Source organism: Pan paniscus, chromosome 19 (assembly GCF_029289425.2).
Source record: "Pan paniscus chromosome 19, NHGRI_mPanPan1-v2.0_pri, whole genome shotgun sequence".
In the NCBI taxonomy this organism is placed as follows: Eukaryota; Metazoa; Chordata; class Mammalia; order Primates; family Hominidae; genus Pan; species Pan paniscus.
Window position 1 is genome coordinate 14902485 of NC_073268.2, and position 23723 is coordinate 14926207.

The 23723-nt window shown below is 56.5% G+C and overlaps 3 protein-coding genes across 12 annotated transcripts; 1 reads left to right on the top strand and 2 right to left on the bottom strand.

Moving 5' to 3' along the window:
* The first annotated feature begins 1359 nt into the window (after nt 1-1359).
* On the top strand, nt 1360-6862 carry EIF5A (eukaryotic translation initiation factor 5A). Of its 9 annotated transcripts, none has more exons than XM_003810099.5 (6): nt 1360-1523; nt 4029-4214; nt 5431-5535; nt 5760-5891; nt 5988-6061; nt 6228-6862. In XM_003810099.5, exons 1-5 carry the CDS (start codon nt 1455-1457, stop codon nt 6048-6050), a joined length of 555 nt encoding a protein of 184 aa, XP_003810147.1. In that variant the 5' UTR covers nt 1360-1454; the 3' UTR covers nt 6051-6061; nt 6228-6862. The 9 variants fall into 9 exon arrangements, with proteins under 9 accessions (XP_003810147.1, XP_063454716.1, XP_063454715.1 ...); XM_008962462.5 differs by having other exon boundaries at nt 1380-1532; XM_003810101.5 differs by lacking the exon at nt 1360-1523 and adding an exon at nt 2373-2521.
* Nucleotides 6516-9498, bottom strand: GPS2 (G protein pathway suppressor 2). The gene is made up of 10 exons (XM_003810095.5): nt 9366-9498; nt 8892-9001; nt 8695-8807; nt 8484-8563; nt 8310-8392; nt 7972-8125; nt 7784-7873; nt 7619-7698; nt 7436-7531; nt 6516-7246 (listed from the first exon to the last, which is right to left on the bottom strand). Exons 1-10 carry the CDS (start codon nt 9457-9459, stop codon nt 7163-7165), a joined length of 984 nt encoding a protein of 327 aa, XP_003810143.1. The 5' UTR covers nt 9460-9498; the 3' UTR covers nt 6516-7162.
* NEURL4 (neuralized E3 ubiquitin protein ligase 4) lies at nt 6516-23719 on the bottom strand. Of its 2 annotated transcripts, none has more exons than XM_034941411.3 (30): nt 23423-23719; nt 21830-22274; nt 21555-21620; nt 21101-21399; nt 20827-20938; nt 20645-20733; nt 20031-20103; nt 19599-19863; nt 19191-19372; nt 18787-18872; nt 18500-18662; nt 18206-18404; nt 18039-18115; nt 17877-17955; nt 17346-17515; nt 17127-17258; nt 16257-16402; nt 15952-16179; nt 15753-15851; nt 15507-15668; nt 15154-15318; nt 13465-13623; nt 12910-13089; nt 12684-12771; nt 12480-12587; nt 12196-12340; nt 11869-11981; nt 11613-11778; nt 9738-10734; nt 6516-9526 (listed from the first exon to the last, which is right to left on the bottom strand). In XM_034941411.3, exons 1-29 carry the CDS (start codon nt 23702-23704, stop codon nt 10530-10532), a joined length of 4683 nt encoding a protein of 1560 aa, XP_034797302.3. In that variant the 5' UTR covers nt 23705-23719; the 3' UTR covers nt 6516-9526; nt 9738-10529. The 2 variants fall into 2 exon arrangements, with proteins under 2 accessions (XP_034797302.3, XP_014197411.4); XM_014341925.4 differs by having other exon boundaries at nt 17340-17515.
* Between the last annotated feature and the right edge of the window lie 4 nt (nt 23720-23723).

Consider the following 23723-nt stretch of genomic DNA (forward strand, 5'->3'; position numbering starts at 1 on the left):
TTTTTTTTTTTTTTTTTTGAGATGGCGTATTGCTCTGTCGTGCAGGCTGGAGTGCATTGGCGAGATCTCGGCTCACTGCAATCTCCACCTTCTGGGTTCAAGCGATTCTCCTGCCTCAGCCTCCCGAGTAGCTGGGATTACAGGCACGCTCCACCACGCACGGCTAATTTTTGTATTTTTAGTGGGGACGGGGTTTCACCATGTTGGCCAGGTTGGTCTGGAACTCCTGACCCAAGTGATCTGCTCGCCTTGGCCTCCCAAAGTGCTGGGATTACAGGTGTGAGCCACTGCGCCTGGCCGCTTGTTTCAGTCTTGTTATCCAACAAGGCAGCCATGAAGGTAGTGCAAGAAACCCAGGAATTGGAAGAAGACTACGAAGTTTCGGGAAAAGTGAAATGGGGGGCGGAGAGAGGGAGGGCAAAGAAAATAAAGTTGGGAAGATAGCTCGTCTCCAGCTTCATGGTCTCCTATGATTAAGACAATGTCAATGTAATCTAACATACCACTTTTTTTTTTTTTTTTTGAGACAGTCTCTCGCTGTGTCTCCTAGGCTGGAGTGCAGTGGTGCGATGTCGGCTAACTGCAACCTCCGCCTCCTGGGTTCAAGCGATTCTCCTGCCTCTGCCTCCCGAGTAGCTGGTACAGGCGCCCACCTCCACGCCCGGCTAATTTTTTTGTATTTTCAGTAGAGACGAGGGTTTCACTACGTTGGCCAGGCTGGTCTTGAACTCCTGACCTTGTGATCCGCCCGCCTCGGCCTCCCAAAGTGCTGGGATTACAGGCGTGAGCCACCGCTCCCGGCCTACCACTATTTTATTTTATTTATGTATTATTTATTTATGTTTTTGAGACTTGAGTTTCGCTCTTGTTGCCCAGGCTGGAGTGCAATGGCGCAATCTCGGCTCACGGCAACCTCCACAGGAGAAGCGATTCTCCTGTCCCAGCCTCCCGAGTAGCTGGGATTACAGGCATGCGCCGCCACGACCGGCTAATTTTGTATTTTTAGTAGAGACGGGGTTTCTCCATGTTGGTCAGGCTGGTCTCGAACTCCCGACCTCAGGTGATCCGCCCGCCTCGGCCTCCCAGAGTGCTGGGATTACAGGTGTCAGCCACCGCGCCTGGCCCACCACTCATTTTTATAGACAATTTTTTCTAAGGGACCTCGTAGACAATACTTTGGGGAACCGCAGAGCACAGTTGGGGAAAACACAGTAATACCATCTAAGTTTCTTTACTGAGGACCTCAGAGCCGAATGGCCTCTATGGATGCCATAGAGACCAATACGGACTGAGGGTTTAAAGAAGATGGTGTCCGCCGCAGGACCGCTCTATCTTCTCTGGTGAACTCTATGGCAGAGCATAGGCATTCGATTTAGAGAAGTGAAGCCGAGATGGGTGGGAACCGGACCACACTAGCGCGCTAGAAGAGTGGGGCGGAAAGACATCTCCCGCGCATGTGTGGAACTGGGGGGACTGATTCCAAGACAAGGCGCCCACCCCACAGAGCAAGTTTTCTGAAACGTGTGAGTCGTGTAAGTCCAGTTAAAGCCGAGGTGGGGCGTATCCTGAGACGCATGCGTTCTAGACGAGACAAGTGATCTAGCGGCGTGGTCTTTTCAACGCCTGGCGTACAGACGGCGTCTGAGGTGGAAGGGGTTGTTTAGGATTCCAAACACGCATGCGTTCTGAGACCCAGGCGTTTCCTTTAGAGGGTGTGGAGTGCAGGGCTCCTTATTGCGCAGGCGCAAGGACTGCCCGGTAGGACGAGCGGTCTATCAAGGGGAGGGAAGATGAGGTTGAAGAGATTAAAAAACCGGGTGCGCCTGCGCGTTGCAGATTAGTTGAAAACGCTCAGGGTTTGTGAGGGGCGGGGTCACGTATGCGCGTCATTGGACGGGTAGGTGGGAGGGAGGGTGGAGATGGGGAGGGTGTGTGCGCTTGCGCAGTGCGGGGGTGGAGGGCGGAGGAGATAGATAGCACGCTTGCGCGGCTGTCATAGGGCTGCTTGGTTGGTCAGTGGGGAGTCGGCGCCTGCGTACTAAGACCCGTGTGCAGCAGCGGCGGCGGCGGTAGAGGCGGCGGCGGCGGCGGCAGCGGGCTCGGAGGCAGCGGTTGGGCTCGCGGCGAGCGGACGGGGTCGAGTCAGTGCGTTCGCGCGAGGTGAGAGCGGGCAGGGCGCGTGTGCGCGGTACCTTGGCTTGGGCCTGGGAGAAGATGGAACTGCGCGGGGGTCGGGGAGGGGGCAGAGGGGAGCGGCGGCCGCCGCCGCACGGGTTCGGCCAGAGAGCGGCGCGAGGTGAGGAGAGGCGCGGGCGCGCGCCCCGGTTGGCGCGCGGGGTGACGGTTGGGGTTGGCCCGGTGACGTTGGAGCGACGCAGGGCGGGGGACGGCGAGCCGCGAGGCAGCCACGCGGGAGAGGCCGCCAGGCGGCCACGCCGGGGCGAGGGCCAGGGGCCAGATCGGCCCACCGGGGCAAGGGTACCTGGGCCGTTGAGGACCCGGCTCAGCGCGGCCACGTGAGGTGGGGGAGGGGGCTATTCGGTGAGAGGGCATGATGGGGGGGGTTGGCGGACGGCCGGGGGGAGGGGAGGCGGCGTGGCTCCGGCCTGGCGCAGTCTGTGAGGAGGGGGCGGCCGCGGCACCGGAAGTGCCCCCCACGGGAGGCTGCCCTCGGGGTCGCAGGCCGCATGGCCAAGCGTGGACCGGGGCCGCATGGCAGCGCGGGGACCCCTCCCCCCAGGTCCCGGCCACCGGAAGCCCGGAACGGCCACATGGTCGGCAGGAGCCGGCAGCCCCTAGCGCGGGGAGAGCTAGTCCTCGCGGGGGTTCCGAGGGGGCCTGAGATTTTGAGGAGTGGGAGAAGCCGGAGGCTCGGGTCCTAATCACCCCAGAGGGCCTGCTGCAGGCATATGTTAGCGCTTCCCAACCTCAAGGGCCCCAGGAGCTTTCCTGAAAAACCCTCCTGTGAAGTGTGGCGGTCAGCCAGGTGTAAGTGGCACCCCTTCGAGCTGGGAGGCCGGAGAAATGGGGAAACAGGGCGTTTGGACAGGAGCCCAACTTTTCTGTCGGCCCGGGTGGACAGCGCCTAAAAGCCTCAGGCAGATGAGTTTCCCACCGTGATAGGCGTTCTTCACCTTGTCACTGTCTTCCTGTTGTAACTGGTTTGGGAGTTCCACGGTTTCGAAGTCCTTAACTCTACTAGCCTAGTATGATTTTCTACTACTCACTACTACCAACCTTTTGCTTTCATTTTATTGTCATTCACCACCTCCCCACCTCTCCCACTTTCTACTGACTGTACTGGCCCGGCCTGAAAAGCCGACAGGACAGATGCATCCTGGGAAAAGTGGGAGGGCCTTCCAGGAGAGGCTGGGTTCCTGGGTTCTCTTTGGGAACCAAGATCGAGGTGTTTGGCAGGGGAATCATTTCGGAAACAACTTTGCTTTCTCCCCCTTGGCTTGTTGCAAGTGCATGTCGGCGAGGCGGGAATCCCCCAAAGAGGCCTTGTGGTTTCCTGTAGCAGTGACTGGTTTGTGTGTGGATGGGGGGGGGAGCAGTGTAACAGATGGGTGGGGCCTTGTCCTCCGGTCTCCACCCTCCCCCCCCAATTAGCCCTGCCCTTTTGCTGGATCATAGCTGCTCACCTAATTATAGCCCTGGCTATATGTGGGGAAGAGGGGTGGTTGGTTTCAGTGGCAAGTAACACCTGAGTCCTCCCCCCTCCCAGGAAGTAGGCCTTTTCTCATCTCTGAGATTTGACATTCCAGCTCCCTAGAGCCTTCCTTTCCCAAGCCACCACTTTAGCTTTGATTTATGGGGGAGAAACCAGCTATTCCACCCTCCCATACACACACCAGTTCTTGAGTATATTTGAGCCCAGTCAGTATTTTAAGTTCAGGAACTTTGACTTTATTTTAGGTGGGTAATGGAATAAAGAGTTGGGAAAATGTTTCTAGAGAGAAATGGGATAGATTGGAGGTCCTGTTGACCTCCATACTTATTCACTTCAGTTCTCTTCTTGGCTCTAGTTGGAATCGAAGCCTCTTAAAATGGCAGATGACTTGGACTTCGAGACAGGAGATGCAGGGGCCTCAGCCACCTTCCCAATGCAGTGCTCAGCATTACGTAAGAATGGCTTTGTGGTGCTCAAAGGCCGGCCATGTAAGATCGTCGAGATGTCTACTTCGAAGACTGGCAAGCACGGCCACGCCAAGGTTAGAATTTCACCTCCGCATCTTGCCTTCCCCATGCCTCCAGTATCTTTGGCGCTCCCAGCAGCAAGCTGCCAACAGTGCTGACTTTCCTTTAATTCTGCTTTTACTGTCTGATTGTTTTTGTTTAGCGCTCAGCCTTCATACTCATTCAGACAACTACACCTGCTCCCCAGTCTTCAGCCTCTTCTGTGGTTACCCTTCTGTCCCCGCATCATTCTCTGGCAGTCCCTCCGTTTCTCCAGCTTTGTGCCAATCTCTTCAATTCATAGGCCTTTATGCTCTAGCTATTCAGTTGCTCCTTCCTTATTCTTGGTTTTCACTTTTTCTTTCTTCCCTTGAGCCGTTGTTAAGTGGTTGCTTCCATCACGTTGCCCAGGGTTTCTCCAATTCTACGCCTTCCCCTGGAGGGACTCCTGCGTCAGTTCTGAGCTTTCAGGTCACCTTGCTGCTTCGTTCCCCAGTTCTAGCTTTCCCTTTGGAACTCTGACGCAGGATCAAACTGCCCCTACCTGCCCCATCCCACTCTCCTTGGGTTCCTTGAGCCTCCATGCTTTCATGGGTTTTAACATTCTTGCTAGCACTTCCCTCATCACCTCAGACTTTTCCTGTCTCTTTAGAATTTCAACCTGATTCGTTCTTGTTGAATTTCTTGTGGCGTTTTTCCTTAATCAGTTTTTCCATCTTTTGACTTGACATTGATCTTGGATTATTCTCTAGTGTCTGGATCCCTCTCTGTGCTCTTCTGGCTTCCTTATTTTCTAGCTACATAGTTATTTCTGATCTCCCTGCAAGTCCTTTTCTTCAGCTCTTTCACATTTCTTAGTTTCTTATCCTTTCCCTTCTACCTTCCTTATTCCCCAGTTTCTCAGCTCCTTCTCCTGGTGTCCGGAAAACTCTTCGAAACTTTTACTCAGACTCCTCCCACTCCCCTAGACTCTTAGCATCTTATCTTTTATCAAGGTAACTGTCTTCTCCAAGCCTGCCATGCAGTTTTCTATTGTGCTGTCAACCCCAATCTCAACGGTGGTTTTTTAGCCTCTGTTTTTTTTCTTTAAGAGGCTTTACTGTTTCTTGAGTTGACTGGTTCAATTCCAACACTCCAGTCTTTGCCCCAACAATGTAGTCTGAGTTCCCTCATCAGGCAAGGTCAATTTGAGCCTTTATTTCCTCCGTTTTAGAGTTTGGTTGGGTTTCTCTTTGTGATGCATACATACAGGTCCATCTGGTTGGTATTGACATCTTTACTGGGAAGAAATATGAAGATATCTGCCCGTCAACTCATAATATGGATGTCCCCAACATCAAAAGGAATGACTTCCAGGTACGTAGATGGTCTGGATGATGGGTTAGCGGTTTATGGTGGAGGGAGGGGTTGGGGGATAGGGACTGACCAGGAGAGCTTGTGCTGGGAGAGAGGAGGGAAATGGCAGGAGAGGGTGTTTGGTATTAGTTTGCTATCAGTCCAGTTTGTCTATCAGAGCCTTTACTGTCATGTCAGCCTCCCTGGGCCTACTACCTTCAGCCTCCTTCCCTATCTGCCCCCAGCTGATTGGCATCCAGGATGGGTACCTATCACTGCTCCAGGACAGCGGGGAGGTACGAGAGGACCTTCGTCTCCCTGAGGGAGACCTTGGCAAGGAGATTGAGCAGAAGTACGACTGTGGAGAAGAGATCCTGGTATGGTGCCTCCCTCCCTGCTTTTGTGCTCAGCTTTGTTCTGTACGTTTCTTCCTGAGCTCAGACATCTCCTGGCTATCCCTCTTGCTTCTCCAGATCACGGTGCTGTCTGCCATGACAGAGGAGGCAGCTGTTGCAATCAAGGCCATGGCAAAATAACTGGCTCCCAGGTGAGTGTGACAAATCCCTCACTGTCCCCTTCACATTTTGTTGTCCTCAGCAGAGCTGCTGTCGTCTTGTTTCAGGCTTACTTTCTGCCCCTAGCCTGGCCCTGTCCTCCCTATCCTTCCTGTTGAAGGTATTATCCTGTCTTACTAATTTCTCTCTCCTACCTAGGGTGGCGGTGGTGGCAGCAGTGATCCTCTGAACCTGCAGAGGCCCCCTCCCCGAGCCTGGCCTGGCTCTGGCCTGGTCCTAGGCTGGACTCCTCCTAAACAATTTATTTGACGTTTTATTTTGGTTTTCCCCACCCCCTCAATCTGTCGGGGAGCCCCTGCCCTTCACCTAGCTCCCTTGGCCAGGAGCGAGCGAAGCTGTGGCCTTGGTGAAGCTGCCCTCCTCTTCTCCCCTCACACTACAGCCCTGGTGGGGGAGAAGGGGGTGGGTGCTGCTTGTGGTTTAGTCTTTTTTTTTTTTTTTTTTTTTAATTCAATCTGGAATCAGAAAGCGGTGGATTCTGGCAAATGGTCCTTGTGCCCTCCCCACTCATCCCTGGTCTGGTCCCCTGTTGCCCATAGCCCTTTACCCTGAGCACCACCCCAACAGACTGGGGACCAGCCCCCTCGCCTGCCTGTGTCTCTCCCCAAACCCCTTTAGATGGGGAGGGAAGAGGAGGAGAGGGGAGGGGACCTGCCCCCTCCTCAGGCATCTGGGAGGGCCCTGCCCCCATGGGCTTTACCCTTCCCTGCGGGCTCTCTCCCCGACACATTTGTTAAAATCAAACCTGAATAAAACTACAAGTTTAATATGAAGCCCCCAACTCAGCTGCTTATTTGAATTAAATGGGTATATTTGGAAGCCACAAAAAGACTGAACTCTGCCACTGAGTTCACTGGAACCCGCTGTCTATCACTTTGACTTGCTGTGGACCTGCCAGCCATCCCCCCACCCTCCAAGCAACCTTGACCTATTCCAGACAGTTGGGTGGGAGGCAACACAAACAGCAGCAGCCAGGGGCAGTGGCAGGTAGATTTTATTGGCCTGGGACACACAGGGGGTACCCTCACCCACGATGGGGTGGGGGGTGTGGTGTTGAAGATATAATCTGATGGTCACTTGTGGTAGAATCGCGGGTTCTGGCTGTGTTGGATGAAGGGGAGCCGAGGGCCAGGTTGGCTGGTAGCTGCAAAGCCCGACTGGTGGTGGTGATGAAAAGAGGGCTTTGTCACTGGGCGTACTCTCCCTTCCACTTAATACCCTACTGATAACCACCCCCAAAGAGGAAGGAAAAACCAGATGATGTGGGCCACCTGTCCTACCTAATCCTGCTTTTCTGGATCCCTAGTGTAGGGATTCTGACAGGTAAATTCTATTACCATTCTTACCTTTCCTGCTGGCTGCATCTGCACAGGGAGCTGGGGGGAAGCAAGGAGTCCAGGGGCTGGATGCAGAGCCTGGGGGTGCATGGGGCGCAGAGAGGACTGCAGAGAACAGAGTCAGGGCCTGAGGCATACTGAAGCTCCCCTTAACATATCCCTAACCCTGACCTCCCAAGGTGCCATACTCACTGAGTCGGAGAAGCCAGTCTGCTGGTTAGCATGTTCCATCTGCTTTTGCAAGGACAGGGCACCACCAGGCTGGAGGAAACCTAGGTGGGGAAGGAGGGGCATGTGAGACAAGAATGAAACAGGGAGGGGAGGACCTGAGAGAGCTCCTGCATGGGATGTTATCACCTGTCTGAGTGGGCTGAAAGTGGCCATGCACAGCATAGGGCTGTGGCTGTGGCTGAGATAGGTACTGCACTGCAGGGAACGCCGAAGGAGCTAAGAAAGGAAAAGACAGAGCCATTAAAATTTTTTACTGAATGGCATTCCTCCTTTGACCTTGAGGAAGGCCAAGCCCCATCCCTCCTATTACTCACCTCTGAGCTGCTGACTAGGACTATAAGCTGGCTGTGTGGGCCCATAGTGAGGTGGGGGCTGAGCAGTCCCATAGGCACCACCAGGACTGCCTTGGAATTGTCCATGCTCTGGTGTCCCTGCAAAAGCAGCTGCTGAGCCCACGTAGTGCCGGGTCTAAGGAAGGAGAATGAGAACTCGCCTACAAACTCCTTGAAAGCTGAAACCCAGTGACTTGTGTGTATCTGTATGCCCCGTTTCCCCCTAAACTTAAGTGCTTGATATGTTTGTGACTTGAATACTGGTGGCAAGGATGCATGGATGGAAGTACTAGGGGCTAGGCATCCAATCCTACTCTCACCGTAAGCACTTGGGGTCCAAACATTTGTTTGGCTCTGTCAGCTGCCATGAGGGTGCCTGGGCGATTGTGTCCTCCAGGGCTCCCTAGAAAGGGAGAAGGGCTTCATGATGCTGAAATGGGAGGCTGTGACCTCCAAGAAGGCCGGTTCCATCAGGTGGTTTCTTTAGTCCTCACCCTGCATGCTGAGGAGATGAGTTCCTGTGTGAACAGTCAGGCTCTGCTGGTATGCAGCTGATGTCAGGGTGGTCAGGTCACTGGAGTGAAAGGAAGACAGGTCAAAGTCAAGGACAGATGCCTTCTCTTTTGCCATTAAACACTGGTTCTTTTACTACCTGATCCCAGTTCCACTTGGCCCCCATTTCAGTTTTTAGCACTCTGATCCCACCTCTGTTCCTTTCGCCTCCGTTTTTCTTCCTCATGTAAAACTTTCTTGAGCTGCAGGAAAAGCTGGTGCTTCTCTTCCTGTAGGGCCAAAAGCTTCTCCTCCAACTTCAGAATCTGGGATGGGGTGGGAAAAGAAAACGAAGGCAGGGAGAGTCAAACGAAGAAATCAAAGCTGGGAAAGTTCAAGGGACTGCTTACTTGTTCCTTGGTCTCCTCTAGTGACATTCTCTCTTCCATCTCCTTTTTCTTTCTTCTCTCCTGTTCTTCCTTCATCTTCTGTTCCATCATCTTATCCACCTCTTCTTCCTCTGGAGAATCAGGTAGAATGAAGAAGAGGCAGGGTAGTGAAAACAATTCCAACGTTACAGATTGAAGACCAGCAAAACCCAGTCATCCCAACACGCCTCTGTGCTCTTTGCCTCGAGGGGACAAGCTCCCCATCGCGGCAATAGGGAACGGAAAGGCTTTATCAGGTGCTCTCCAAGGTCCTTCCCATCTCAAGGGTTCTGGAGCGTGGAACAGGACGCTTAAATCCCACCACAACGGGGCTATAATTCCTTCCCTCCTCTGCGCTCGGCAGCGGGCGCGCTGGTTGGCCGGTGGGTTGAGGCCAGCCTTGAGGTACAGGAGCCATTCTGGGCCGTGCGTCCCCCTGCTATGGCCCCGGCTCACCCTGCCGCTTGCGCTCCCGCTCCATCATAATGTGCCGGTGCAGCGCCCTGGCCATGGCGTTGGAAAGCTTGGGGCGCTCCAGGAGTGCGGGCATGGTGCTGCCGTGGGCGCTCGGGCCGTGGGCGCCCGGCTGTCTCTGACTGCCAGACCTCAGACGGGGCCTGCGGGGAGGCGGGCGCTCAGAGGGGGCCGCGCCCGGCCCAGGCGGAAGCCCGTCCGCCCGGCCCGCTCGCCGCCCCGGTCACGTGTCCCAGGAGCCCGCCACCCGGCCGGGACCGCAGCCCCTGCCCCACCGCACGCGGGCGGCGCCGGGGTCCCCGGCTCGCTGCTGCCGCTCCCTGCCCAGCCAGCCCGGACGCCGGCCCTTCCTACCCGCCTTCTCTGCGCTTTCTCAGCGGCTCCGACGCGCCCTGGCCCCTGCGTCACATCCGGCGGCCCGGCCGAGTCCTTCCGGAGTCACGGCGGCGGCCGACCTCACAGGTGAAAGAAGGCGGAAGCGCGCTGCGACGGGTGCCCGCGGCGTACAAACCCCGTCGCCGGGAACGTGAGCGACGACCGCTGCAGACTGGCCTTGGCATCCTCAGCTCTCTTTAATTTCGCGGGCCCACCTGGTGGCACCCCAGGGGACGCGGGCTCCGGAGAGGGGCGCGCGAGAGAGAGGCCGAGGCGGAGGCTCTGAGACGGTGTTTATTGGCTCCTTAGAAATCAGAGTCAGTAACAACTGTACAGAGGCCCCCATCTTCCGTGCGCCCACCCTTCCCCACTCCCGCCCGGTGGCCCCGGAAAAAGCAGCTTCATGTGGGCACAGGGAGAGACTCCTCTGGGATTCACAGTAACCAGAAACAAAAACGGAAATAAATTAAGTGATGTGGGGTAGGGGAGTAAAAGGGAGTCATGTTCCCCAAATCAGTGCATGAAGAGGGGTACCAGGGCCTGGAGCTGGGCTCCCACGGCTCCTCCCATCAGACGGAGTGCTGGGCCTCCGGACATGGAGCTGTGCCACTTGCCACCTACATCTGAGAGCCTGCCTACATGCTCCTGCGCGGCTGCCAAGCTCCAGCACCTGCGCATGCCACGAGTCACGGGAATGAGGTGGAGGCAGTCGCCACTCAGAGTCCATGGGCCCGCGGCCCGACTGTGCTTGTAGTAGTGGTGTCTCACCCCTCATTCCACCCGTACCAGCAGGGCACAGAGGAGTGTGGCCCCCTTCTCCTTAGTGACCCACTCAAGTTCGGCTGGACTGAAGTGAGGGTCAGGAGGTTCTCCAAGGGCAGCGGAAGGGGGTCCCGGGGTGTAGGAGCCAGGGCGCACACACACCTGGAACGCCACCTGAGCCTGGTGCGTCCGCTGGGATTTGGGGTCCCGGAATCTGTCAGACAAGAAAAAATAAGGGAGTGAAGCCTCTCGCCCCATCACCTCCCCCTTGCAAAGTCTGTTCCAACCACACAAGCCTTGCTGTACCTAGGAAATACTCCCACCTTATGGGAACTTCGCTCTAGCTGTTCTACCTGAAATGCTCTTCCTCCCAAAGCCTGCTCAGCTACACCCTTCACTTCCTTCTTCAAGCCTTTGCTCGAATCTCTCCCACCTTCTTAGGATGTCCACACCAACCGCACTGCTGTCTCCGCCCCATTCTTTCTCTGTTTCCATAGTCCTTACTTATTACCTTTAAAAATACTAAATACTGGCGGGGCGCGGTGGCTCACGCCTGTCCCAGCCCTTTGGGAGGCCGAGGTGGGTGGATCACGAGGTCAGGAGATCGAGACCATCCTGGCCAACATGGCGAAACCCCGTCTCTACTAAAAATACAAAAATTAGCCGGGCTTGGTGGTGCGTGCCTGTAGTCCCAGCTACTCAGGAGGCTGAGGCAGGAGAATCGCTTGAACCCAGGAGGTGGAGGTTGCAGTGAGATCACGCCACTGCACTCCAGCCTGGGTGACAGAGCAGGACTCCGTCTCAAAAAAAAATAAAAATAAAAATAAATAAATAAATAATACTTATTACGTATGAACATTATAGAGAGAAAAGGCAGAAGTTCCACAAGAGCAAGGTTCCTTTTTTTGCCCACTAGAAGAGTATATAAGTAGTATTTGTTCAATGAATGAAGAAAGGTTTGAGTTGGAGACTGGCAGCTAGCAAGACGAGATGAGAAAAGGGGAGGGCGAATCACGAAGACCCCAGTGGCTGCGCTGGGGCCCTCTCCATCCGAGCCCCTGGAGATCTCTCCCCACCCCTCCCAGTACTCACTGCACTTTGGAGGCCAGGGTCTCCGCCCCAGCATATTGGAGGGAGGGGGAAAGCAGCACAGGAGGGGGCTGCTCCTCCCGAGGAGGTGCACAGTTCTCGCCAGGCTCCTCGAACCCTACCCCAGGTTCTCCCTTCAAAGGACGGCAGCTCAGGATGGAGGCAGTACCTGGGAGGAGAACTGGGTCAGGATAGCCCTTTTTATTCCTCCACAGCCCCCCAGGCTCAGCCCACCTTGCATGGGCCTGCTCGCCAGTACCTGCTCCCAGCTCCCCTCGGTCCAGCACTCTCCGTACAGCGGCAACATTGCTCCCGTGATATGCCATGTGCCACTTCTTGGTTAGTGTCCCAGCCTCCAGGCGGGGATTCACTCTAGGAGGTGGACAAGCGGGGCAGATAGAACGAAGGCCACTGACTCCCCAGTGGAGGAGCTTCACGAGGCTCTTCCTTAGACAGGAAGTCCCTGGCACTTCCTGGCTTTTCCTTAGACAGGAAGTCCTATTACTTCTTCCATGCACCCTCTTGGGATCCCCGTTTCTCCAGGGGGAAAACAGTAGGGGAAAGGCATGACCTTGCCCATATGTACCTGAGGTTGAACCTGCACCAGCCAAAGGGCAGTGCATATTCCCGGGGAGGCTCCCCTCTGCGCCTGTGGGCCTCGTCTCCTCGCAGCTTCCGGCAAGACTCACAGTAGCACAGGCTTCGCTTTGGCGGAGGCATGAAATAATCTTCTGCGGGACAGTGAGTAGCAGGCTTGGTGCTGTGGCTCCCACCCTTGATCTCAACCACAGTGGCACCCTCCAACTGCTCTCCAAGGCTCTAGGCCTGGCCCTGGGAATGAAGTCAGTTCTGGCAGACTGTGGGACTCACCAGGAAGCAGCAGGAGTTCTTGGAAGCGAGAGCAAAGGGCATGGTACTCGCAGCTCTTTAGAGGACTAGCGGCAGGTGGTGGACCCCAGCACACACTCTCTTTGATACCTGAGGGAGCAGAGGGGCACAGGTCACAGGAGCTGGGCTAGAAGGGTGAGGGCGGGGGAGTAGGGGCAGGAGCTGGGTCCCTTTGGGCTGGCACACCGTCCACCATGTCTGCTTTCTCCATGTCCCCTTGGGTTCCAGCACTTTTCCCACTGGCAGCCCCTGGCTCAGGGTTCACGATTGTCACCTGCAGGGGAGAGGGTAGTCAGACAGAGCTTGGTCAGACCCCAGGGCCTGCTGATCCCTCCCTGGAACAGAGATTTCCCCTGTCCTAGACGGCGCAGACTCTCAGGCACCCCTCCTCCCTGCCCCCACTGCCACTAACCTGCTCACACTGCCCATAGAGGTCCACAAGCGCGTGGCAGGGCTGGGGCACATCTGGCACAGCTACCCCCTGGTCCACCCCATTAACATGAAGATGCAGCCCCCCAGAGCTGTCCAGCCGCAGTCCCAGGATGGTGCCTTCAGGGCACGTGTCCAGATTGGGCCCAAACTTCTCGCAGATCTGGGAGGAGAGACCGGCTGTCTTCCAGAGGTCAGACTCCACCGCGGCAGCTGTCCCGCCCTTTGCTCTGCTTCCTTTTGCCAGTGCCTTGGCTTTGCCTCCATGCTTGCCCACTGCCGAGGTTCTCCTCCCACTGCAGTTACCTAGAGCCCCTCCCCTTCCCCAAAACTGGCACATTCTCAATGGCAGGGACACCGCAGGAAGCAGCAGGCCTAAGACTGACCAGGCAATGCTACTCGCCCTTGCCTGCCCATTACTGTCCCCCTTTTACACCTGTGGTCCTACCTCCAAGGCTAGGGGCCCACTTCTCCCTGCTGGCCAGCCCTTCTCTACTCACAGGCCTGGTCCTGTTCCTTCTCTCTGGCTCCTACTCACCTTGAGACCGTTGTGGAAGACCCCACGGCCCCGCAGCAGCCAGGCTGCCCGTTTGAGGGCACAGGCAGAAGCAGGGAAGTTGAGCCTCTCAGGCGCGCAGGTGATGACTCCCAGGACAAGGGAAGATGTCCACTGTCGGTTTAGGAAATCTATCCGCACCTGGGGAAGAAAGAACTACTCCATAATCACAGCCTCCTGGGAAGAACCAGGCTCCCCACCCCAGCCAGGGAGGGAATACTGCACCTCCCAGAATGTGGCCTGGGATGCTGCCTTTTCTTATGCTTGGAAGGACCAGAAAACGCTAATTTAGTTGTTTCTTTCCCTCTTTTTTTTTTTTTTTTTTTTTAAAAAAAAAGAACCGCCAGCCGGGCACGGTGACCCACACTGTAATCCCAGCACTTTGGGAGGCTGAGGTGGGTGGATCACCTGAGGTCAGGAGTTTGAGACCAGCCTGACCAACATGGTGAAACTCCGTCTCTACTAAAAATACAAAATTAGCCGGGCGTAGTGTCATATGCCTGTAGTCCCAGCTACTTGGGAGGCTGAGGCAGGAGAATCGCTTGAACCCGGGAGGTGGAGGTTGCGGTGAGCCGAGATCATGCCATTGCACTCTAGCCTGGGCAACAAGAGCTAAACTCCGTCTCAAAAAAACAAAAAAACAAAAAAAAACATGCTGTTTGAGCCTTGACCTTGCTGTTGCCTCTGTAAGGATCTCTAAGGATTCTTATTCCTAGGACTTCCTTCACCTAGCTAGTTTTCTTTTCCTTTCTTTTTTTTTTTGAGACGGAGTCTCACTCTGTTGCCCAGGCTGGAGTGCAGTGGCGCGATCTCAGCTCACTGCAAGCTCCGCCTCCTGGGTTCAAGCCATTCTCCTGCCTCAGCCTCCCGAGTAGCTGGGACTACAGGCGCCCACCACCACGCCCGGCTATTTTTTTGTATTTTTTAGTAGAGACGGGGTTTCACCGTGTTAGCCAGGATGGTCTTGATCTCCTGATCTCGTGATCTGCCCGCCTCGGCCTCCCAAAGTGTTGCGATTACAGGCATGAGCCACTGCGCCTGGCCTTTTTTTTTTTTTTTTTTAGATACAAGGTCTTGCTCTATCTCCCAGGCTAGAGTGCGGTGGCGTGATCTCGGCTCACTGTAACCTCTGCCTCCCAGGTTCAAGTGATCCTCCCACCTCAGCCTCCCGAGTAGCTGGGATTACAGGCTCGTGCCACCATGCCTGGAGAATTTTTGTATTTTTTTTGTAGAGACAGAGTTTCACTATATTGCCCAGGCTGGTCGCGAACTCGTGAGCTCAAGCGATCCGCCTGCTTTGGCCTCCAAAAGTTCTGGGATTACAGGTATGAGCCACCGCACCCGGGCTCACCTGGCTAACTTTCACATATCTTTCAGTTTGTAGCAAAAAGGCACCTTCTTCTGGAAAGCCCTCTCTGCTCCCACATATAGGATCAGGCATTTCCCTTGGACTCCTCCAGCCTGTCCCTACTGCTTCCCTCGCCAATCACCAGGTAGGGACTTCGTGGTAACTGACTGATGACCCCCATTACAGGCTATGAATAAAAGCCTAGGAAGCTCATCCAAGTGGCTTGCTTTCTTTTTCTCCACACAAAAAGGCCTTTTTTCAGGAGGGCTGGCTATGGGTCACTGTGGAGCGAGAGAAGCTGGGGATAGGGAGGGAGAACCCACCTGCACCAGCAGCTGGGGCACCAGAGGTTGGTTGATGACAACGATGCCCTGATTGTAGCTGGCCACCCGTGTGGCCGTACGGTTCCCATTAGACAAAAGGATATTCTTCCCATGGTTCTCCAGGAACTCGAGGGTGGTGGGTATAATACCCACTTCATTCTGGCCCTGGTGTGGAGGAAGGGACTGAGCTGCATGGGTTGCCAATGCCAGGACTGACCCACCCCACTGGAGTTTGCACAGACCCTGAGTGTGAGCCTCCACCCAACGATCAGAGAACCCAGAAAAGGCCTGGCATCCAACGGCCCAGCAACTGCCCATCCATGTGCACAGCAGACCATGCTGCAGCCTCTTACTCCCAGGCCATGCTCCTCGCCCTCGTCATCCTCCTCGCCCTCACTGCCGGTGTCTGAACTGGGGGAAGGAGGCTGGGTGCCTTCTGACTCCTCCAGTCTCGTGGAACTGACAATTGACACACCGCGGACTGGCCCGTAGAGATCCAACACAGCCCACACGTTCTGGGAGGCACACAAGACCCAGAAAATCAGAGATCAGCAGACCTCAACCATCCTCCCAGAACCCAAGGAAGCGTTCAGGTCTACCTTGGCAATGCCAGTGGCTGCAGGCCCCATATCCTCTCCATCCACCAGGATGTGCATCGTGTCATCTGCCCCCCGACGAACACCCACACGGCTCCCCACCTAGGACCGAGGTAGGACAAGAACGGACGATGTTCAGCCCACCTCTCCCTGCCACCTCCACTCCCAACCCCTCTCCTGTCCCTGGAGCCAGCCACTTCACCCCCAGCCTCTCTAGGTTCCGGCCATAGTTCATCCTCTGGAGCTGCCCATCACGCCTCACTTCACAGCTGGATACCATCCAAGTGGTCTTCGTCCGGAGCTCTGGCAGGGAAGGAGGCAGCCCTGGGCCACCACCGCCTGCCCCGGGTCCCATCTCCCCCGGTGCTAGTGTGGTCAGCCCCAGCCGCAGGGAACCTGCCCACTTCTCATCTAGCTCTTCCACTTTCACCTACGAGACAGAGAAAACATGAGCTGGCCCTGTCGTGATGGGCCTCGCAGCCCCTCTGTCACATCACTACGGCCTACCTCAAAGACTTCGTCAGCCCTCAGCTCCTTGGTACTGAAGACAAGGCCATGAGCATAGCCAGCGGCACGCACTGCCCTCATGCCATCCTCCTCTAGGGTGATGTTCTTGCCACAAGTACTGTGGAATCGGTGAGCCACGCCAGCCACTGTGAAGAGATGGCACCAGTAGAAGGGGTAGGATTGGGGCAGCGAGCTTCAGGCAGAACACACAGCAAAGCTTTCAGATGAAACGAAATGGGGATGCCAACGCCCCATCTGCCATCTGCCATTACACCTCAGGGCCTCCTGACATCTCTTTATTGTATTTTTTTGAGGCAGGGTCTCGCTCTGTCACTCAGGCTGGAGTGCAGGGGCACAGTCGTGGCTCACTGCAGCCTCGACTTCCTGGGATCCAGCGATCCTCCCACCTCAGCCTCTCAAGTAGCTGGGACCACAGGTGCATGCCACCACACCTGCCTACATTTTGTATTTTTGGTACAGACGGGGTTTCGCCATGTTTCCCAGGCTGGTCTCAAACTCTTGTGCTCGAGTGATCCACCTGCCTTGAACTCCCAAAGTGCTGGGATTACAGGCGTGAGCTACTGCACCCGGCCCTGATACCTCTTTTCACCACAGCAAGGCCCATTTCCAAACCTGGCATGCTCAGCTTACGGTGTCCTGGCCCCTTGGTGGCAGGGAAGTGTCCAAGCTCTAAGTACCAGGTGTAACCTCCCCCTCACTGGCTGCTTGCCACCGTGGGCTGTCCCTTCCCTGGAGCCGGCAGCTACCCCAGCCAACCGTCTTTGCAGAGCCTCTCTAACCTGGAAACCCTACTCCTCAGGTGCACAGCAGGCAAGCAGAGCCCGTCCAGCCCCCGCCCTGCTGCCGCACCTGGGGAGTGCAGTGGGAAGGACTTCTCGGTGGCTGTGTTGCTGGTCGCCAGGCTGTTGTCCATGGGGCCGGTGGCATTAGTGATGGACACTTGGACACACTGGCCATAGAGATCGACTACCGCATACACCTCTGGGGAGGAAAGGGAAGGTCAGAAGCCTGACAGCCAGGTGGTCTGGGCTGAGGGTGGCAGGCTGAAAGCCACATAGTCACCTTTACCCGGAGGCAGGCCCGAGCAGGCAGCGCCTTGGTCCTGGCCGTTGATGAAGTAGTGCAGGTCGCCCTTGGCAGTTCGCATCATGCCAATGCGTGCACCTGTGCCCAGCGCATCCAGGTCACACCCATAATTGTTGCGCATCGTGTTACCGTCTTGCATGATGGCTGTACCACTGGGGGGATGGCAGAAGGGGTGAGTCAGCCTGCCAACTTCAACTTCACATTGGCCCCTGCCCACTCCCTGTCTGTCAGAACCCTCCAATGTCTTGGGCTGGTGTCTTGATCTGGGTGTAAGGCCCAATCCTATCTCCTCTGTCCCTGGGATCCCCTTAGGAAAAAGCAAGAACTGCCTAAGATGAAGGAGGACTGAGCCCCTGTGGGCCTGGGCAGGACTTCCCAGAATTCAAGGGGAGGGGACAGGTAGATCCCCTAGGTCTGTCACTACCCACAGCCACCATAGGCCCAAACCTTGCTTCCCTGATCCCAGCCAGCTCCACTCAGCCCCAAGCTGGTCCCCAAAGCAGGAAGCCCAACCTCAGCATCCATGTGTCATAGTCAATGTCTGTCATGGTGTTGGGGAATTCCAGGTCTTCAGGCCGAATAGCAGTCACTCCTGGGAGGAGGCAGGGGTAAGTCAAGGCCGATCCCCAAGGCACAGACATCCAACAGCCCCCAACACACACAGACGCCCCTCACCAGCCTCAATGGAGCCTGACCAGCGGTCCACCATCTTCTGAATGACAATTTCAAACAGCTCTCCATCCCGCAGGGCCCTGCCAGGAGACTGGCGATCAGAGAGGCTCTACTTGCGTGGCTGAGGCTGGGCAGGAGGAAGGTGGGGACATGAAAGTTGAGAGACTGACCGGTTGGAGATGACGATGGCGTCATTAAACTCGCTGCGACAGTTGTGGCGGAGGGCGGTGCGGCCCCCATTAGTGATGACTGCGTTACTGCCGTGCAGCTGATGGAAGCGCAGGTCAGAGCCCCCGGCCCCTGAGGACGGAGAGCTTGGAGACACCTGGTTGTTCCCCTCAGGAAGTGGTTCAGGAACTGGAGCCACCTCTGTAAAAGTGGACATCACCCATCAGGTCTCTAGGTGTCTCTCAGACCTCCCAAGGCCACCCTAACCCCCGGCCCCAGCCCAGCCCGGCCCTCACCCACGTCGTCCACAATGGTGGCCTGGGCCGCCTGGCCATAGAGATCGACGACAGCATAGACGCCTGGGGGCACGTTCCAGGCAGCAGGGCCCTGAGTCATCCCATTGACAAAGAAGTGGAGAGTCCCGTCCTCCCGCCGTACCACGCCCACCGTGTCCCCTGCCTTGGAAGAAGGGGGTGCTGGAGTGAGGAGTCAGGCAGAGTTCCTGCCGGGGCTGGTCCTGCATCAGCCCCGCGGTGTGTGTGATGCCCGCTGCGGCCGCCAGGCGGCGCACCCACTTTCCCACCTTGAGGCGGTCCAGATTGTGCCCGTATTCATCCAGGATGGTCGTCCCATTGTGCATCACCCCATTCCCAGTCATCATCCAGGTCCCTGGGAGGACAAGGAGCAGGAGGGGACATGAGGGGAAATGCAGGGCTCCTCTCCTTGCCACAGCAGCGCCCACAGGACTCCCGAGCCCACAGTCCACCTTGCCTTTTCTTTGACGACTAGATTTCTTCCCTGAGCAGGACAAGAAAACTCTGCAGCTTCCAAGACAGCCACAGCCCTGCCCACGGGACACTCTCTAGCCACTGAATGAGTGGTCACAAGAGTGACAAGTGAAAAAGGAGCTGCAGAACAAGTGCCAGGGCTTTGGGGATAGCTTCCCCCCAAAACCCTATCCTGTCCCTGCCCTTCCTGGGAGCTCACCAGAGCGCAAGTTGGTCATGGTGGAGGGCAACTGGAGGTAGGCAGGGTTGTGGGTGGTGACACCAATTTCAATGGAGCCAGCCCATTTGTCCACCATCTTGTCGATGCGCACCTGGAACACCTCTCCATCCCGCAGGGCTCTGCTGCTCAGCACCACGCCGTGATTGAAGTCATCGGTGGCACTGAGGGCACAGCAAGTGGAGAGTCAGATCCCTAACACACGCTCTCAATGTGCCAAGGCTTAGCCCAGCAATGCCTGCCAACACTCACTGCCCCAAGCCAAAGAACTAAAGCTCAGCCTCCAGGAAGCTGCCCCCGCCAGGCTCCCTCTGCCTTCCACTTCCTTGCCCCGCCCCCCTTCCCATTAGAATCCCTTCTTCAGGCTTCTCCCCACCCCATGGGCCATACTGGGGCCTCAGGGCAGTGCGTCCCTCGTGGGTGATGGCTGCCTTCTGCCCACAGTTGGGGTGGAAGAGCAGGCGCTCAGGTTCTGCCTGGGCGGCAGGGGCAGCACGGCGGAGAGCACCCTCGGGGGACAGCGCCCGCAGGATGGCGTTGTTTCGGCGGAGACGGTCACTGTGGTTGTTATTGTGGACGATGGTCACCTTCACTGCCATCCCGTACAAGTCCACCACACCATACACCACTGGGGGCGTCAAGGGGGTTGCCACTCCTGTGGCAGGAAGGTACGGGGGTGTGGGAGTGGGCAGGGAGAATGAGGGGAGAAAGTCAAACACAGGGAGGCCAAGCACCAAAGAGAAGCAGGAGGATGAGGTACAGCCCCCAGTCCCAGCCCCACCGAAAGCCCCGGCCCAGAGGCTCTCTCTGGGTGGCCCTTACCCTGATCGATACCATTAATGAAGAAGTGTAGGGCAGAGTTGGACTTCCTTGTGAGGCCAATGTGGTCACCCTCCTAATCAAAGAAGACAAACAGTTTAGAGGAGTCCTGAGGCCTGCTCAGCACCCCACTCCACACAGGAACAACTCCAGAAGGTATTCGCGAGAGTCTCAGACCACCCTGGAGGACAGGTCCTGGGTCCTTGTTTTCCAGACATGACAATTTCCACATCTCGTCAATGCTCCACGTGAGTCAGGCACTGAGTTAAACCACCTCACAGACATTAGCTTCTACAAGTCTCAGCCTATGGAGTAAGTACTACTCGTAGGCTCATTTTAGAGATTGCAGGAGGTGGGGGAGCAATCAAAGAGGATAAGCTTCTTGCCCCGGTTCGCTACTACAAATGGGAAAACAGTAAGAGGAATTCAACCATCTGACTCCAAAATCTGAGTGCTGAACTCTTGGGCAACTCAGGCTTCTAGGAAGGAACCTTTAGGTGGAAGATACAGGGACTGCCTCTAGGTCACATAGGAGACCCTGCTTGGTGGCCTGGCAGGGACACAGAGTACCTGTGGCTCTGCTGAAAGTGGCCCAGGGATCTGTGCCCCACCCTCACCTGCAACTCATCCAGACTGAATTCGCAGTACTCCCGGCGGGTGCCCTTGCCATTGGTCAGGATTCCACAGCCGCTCATCATGATGGTGCCTGGGTGATAGTGGACACTTGGGTTCGGGTACGGGGCTTCCTTCCCCTCAGCAACACCAGGCCTGCACCCCCCCCCCTGCCCGGGGCTGGTACCTGACTGGAGGTTGGTCATGGTGGCTGGGTACTCCAAACTGTTGGGGTTGTGGGTGGTGACCCCAATCTCAATGGAGCCTGACCACTTATCAACAAGCTTGTCGATACGGATCTGGCATTGAGGGACAGAAGGGAGAAGCAGGGAATGTAAATGCAGAAAGGGACCTTCAGCCCTTGGTTCTTCCCCAGGGCCCACCCTCCTAGCACCAAAGGTCAATCCCCATCTTTAGCTCCCAGGGATAAGGCGCCAACCAGACCACAGGACTTTGCACACCTCAAACATCTCATTGTCCCGAAGGGGGCGATTGGTCATGACAACCCCATTGTTGAATTCATCCAGGGGCCGCCGGCGCTCAGCCGTCTTATTATTGTTGCTGAGTTTGATGAGGGTCCCGCACTTTTCATGAAAGAGCAGGGCATCGTTGGAAGTGAGAATGGGCGAGGTGGCAGCACCGCTAGATCCCAGGCCTTCCCCTGCCGGTGGGGAGCTCAGGTTCACATTCAGGAGCCCTCCATTGTAGGCAGACAGGATGGTGTTGCTCACCACCTCAGACAGCTCCATGTTGGCAAAGTCTATAGCAGCAGGATGGAAGAAGGAAGCTCGGAAGTTGGGATGAGGCTCTACACCCCCAGACCTGGTGCCTCTCTCCCTACCCCTTCTCCTGAGGGCCCTCCCTTGTCCACCTCACTTCCCACTCCCCTTCCCAGAGCCTCCCCAAAGCCCTCACCATTATGCGACTCAAGGCTGTTAGGAAACGTCTCCGGCCGGGCCTGCGCTGGGGACACCATGAAGGCTGGGGACCAGGTGGGATGGGAGGGGAATAAGGGTTCAGTCCCTGCTTCACGGCCCATAGCCAGGAGAACCCCCCATCCTCTAGCTCCTGCTCTCCCATTCAACAGACTTGGGGAGCAGGGTGGCCCTGCCCACACCCAGCCTGTCTTGTCACTCTATTTCCCCCATTCCGTCCCCACCCCACCAACACTGCCCTAGCTGTGTTCTCACCTTCATCTGCAGAGATCCCCTGTTCAGCCAAGGCAGAGTCTTCAGTGGGGGCCAAGGGCTCGAGGGGAGGTGTGGGGATGGGAGTAGGGGGGCTGAAGCCTGGCTCAGGGGTTAGCACGGTGATCTGGGTGCACTTGCCATAAAGGTCCACGACGGCCCAGACACGAGGGGGCAGGCCTGTGGCAGCCACACCGCAATCCCGCCCATTCACCCAGAGCCGAAGCTCCCCAGCAACTGTGCGCTCCACGCCCACGCGGTCCCCTTCACCAAGCTGGTCCAGGTCCTGACCATACTCCTCCAACACAGAGCGTCCATCTCTCAGCACAGAGCAGCCCGACACTACCCACGAGCCCCCCTTCAGCCCCGTGGCACTGCTTGGAAAGTCCAGCACACTAGGGTCCAGCGCTGTCACCCCAATCTCAATGGAGCCGCTCCAGGAGTTGACCTGGGATAGGGGTATTGGACAGAGGCTTAGAATGGGCCACCCCCCATTCCACAGGCCACCATATCTTCCCACCTCTCAGACAGCTAGCTGGCTTTCTGTCTCTTGGAACACTAATCCAGAGATGCAGACAGTGATTTTCTGGACTCCGTCTCGGTAATTATTTGGGCTTTCCTTTAGCAACTCTGCTCTCTACTCAGTGTTTACTAAACCACTCCTTTCCAAGCCAAGCACAAATTCCTTGGTTCCAACCTCCTGCCTCCTCTAACTTTCCTAGTCTCTATGGCTCTCCAACCATCCAAATTCTCCTACTTCCTATACCCACACCTCTTGCTCTTGTGTATCATTCATTCCTTTCCCCTGGCCTAATTCTCTCCAAAGATCAGGCTCTACCCAGATTCAATCTCCTTCCAAGTTCTTTTTCTGTGAGCCTGGCCTCTTCACTGAATCACACACACCTCCCTCACCCTGGATCTTTCTCCTCACCTATCTTTCTGGCACAGCCTCTGTCCTTCAATGGTTTGTTCTTTGTTTTTTTGAGACGGAGTCTCACTCACTCTGTTGCCCAGGCTGGAGTGCAATGGCATGATCTCGGCTCACTGCAACCTCTGCCTCCCGGGTTCAAGCCATTCTCCTGCCTCAGCCTCCAGAGTAGCTGGGATTACAGGCGCACGCCACCATGCCTGGCCAATTTTTGTATTTTTAGTAAAGACGGGGTTTCACCACGTTCGCCAGGCTGGTCTCAAACCCCTGACTCTAGTGATCCGCCCGCCTCGGACTCCCAAAGTGCTGGGATTAGGTTTGTTCGTTCCTTGGCATCTTTCTTCACTTGCCATCACATCTCTGACATCTCTCCATCCTCCATGCCCAAGAAATTGTACCAGGAGGTCTGTTCCCAGCCATTCTAGTGGGTTAGCCCTCGTGTCCCTTCCCCGGTTCTGGATCTTGAGAAAACTCAAGCTCTTAATGTCTTCTTCAAACTCAATGTTTCTGCTTCATGCTGTCTTCCTGACCGCCCCCTGGTGCTCTATGGTCTTTCTGTTCCCTCTCGGTGCCCGGCAATGTGGGCTACCCTGGCTGTCCTACCCCGTCTCCCTCTAGACGCCTCCCACCACCCTCCACATCTCTGTTCCGCGGTACCAGCGCTGCACCTTGCGGTCGATGCGGACGGTGAAGACGCGTCCATCGCGCAAGGGTTCTCGGCTCAACACCAGCCCGTGGTTAAACTCCTGGCCCGGCTGCTGCCGCCGCGCTGTACGCCCACAGGCCGACAGGCTCACCAAGCGCCCAGTGCGCGGGTGCAGTTCCCCGCCGCTGCCCAGACCCCCGTTGGACCCCGGTCCTGAGCCGCTCCCGCTGGGGCCCCCACCCCCGCCCGGCCCCGGTCCAGGGCCTCCCCCAGAGCCCCCACTCCCACCCGACCCTGCCGCCATCTCCGCTGACACCGGGGCA

Coding starts and splice junctions, on each gene's coding strand:
- EIF5A (XM_063598641.1), top strand. CDS start 1,455: ATGTGTGGAACTGGGGGGACTGATTCCAAGACAAGGCGCCCACCCCAC. Junction 1,533..1,999: donor TTCTGAAACGTGTGAGTCGT/GTAAGTCCAGTT, acceptor CGGCTGTCATAG/GGCTGCTTGGTTGGTCAGTG. Junction 2,161..4,028: donor AGTCAGTGCGTTCGCGCGAG/GTGAGAGCGGGC, acceptor TCTTGGCTCTAG/TTGGAATCGAAGCCTCTTAA.
- NEURL4 (XM_014341925.4), bottom strand. CDS start 23,704: ATGGCGGCAGGGTCGGGTGGGAGTGGGGGCTCTGGGGGAGGCCCTGGA. Junction 18,873..19,190: donor CATGACCAACTTGCGCTCTG/GTGAGCTCCCAG, acceptor TTGTCCTCCCAG/GGACCTGGATGATGACTGGG. Junction 18,663..18,786: donor ACAATCTGGACCGCCTCAAG/GTGGGAAAGTGG, acceptor CCTTCTTCCAAG/GCAGGGGACACGGTGGGCGT.
- GPS2 (XM_003810095.5), bottom strand. CDS start 9,459: ATGCCCGCACTCCTGGAGCGCCCCAAGCTTTCCAACGCCATGGCCAGG. Junction 9,002..9,365: donor GCGGGAGCGCAAGCGGCAGG/GTGAGCCGGGGC, acceptor CTGATTCTCCAG/AGGAAGAAGAGGTGGATAAG. Junction 7,247..7,435: donor AGATGCAGCCAGCAGGAAAG/GTAAGAATGGTA, acceptor CACCACCACCAG/TCGGGCTTTGCAGCTACCAG.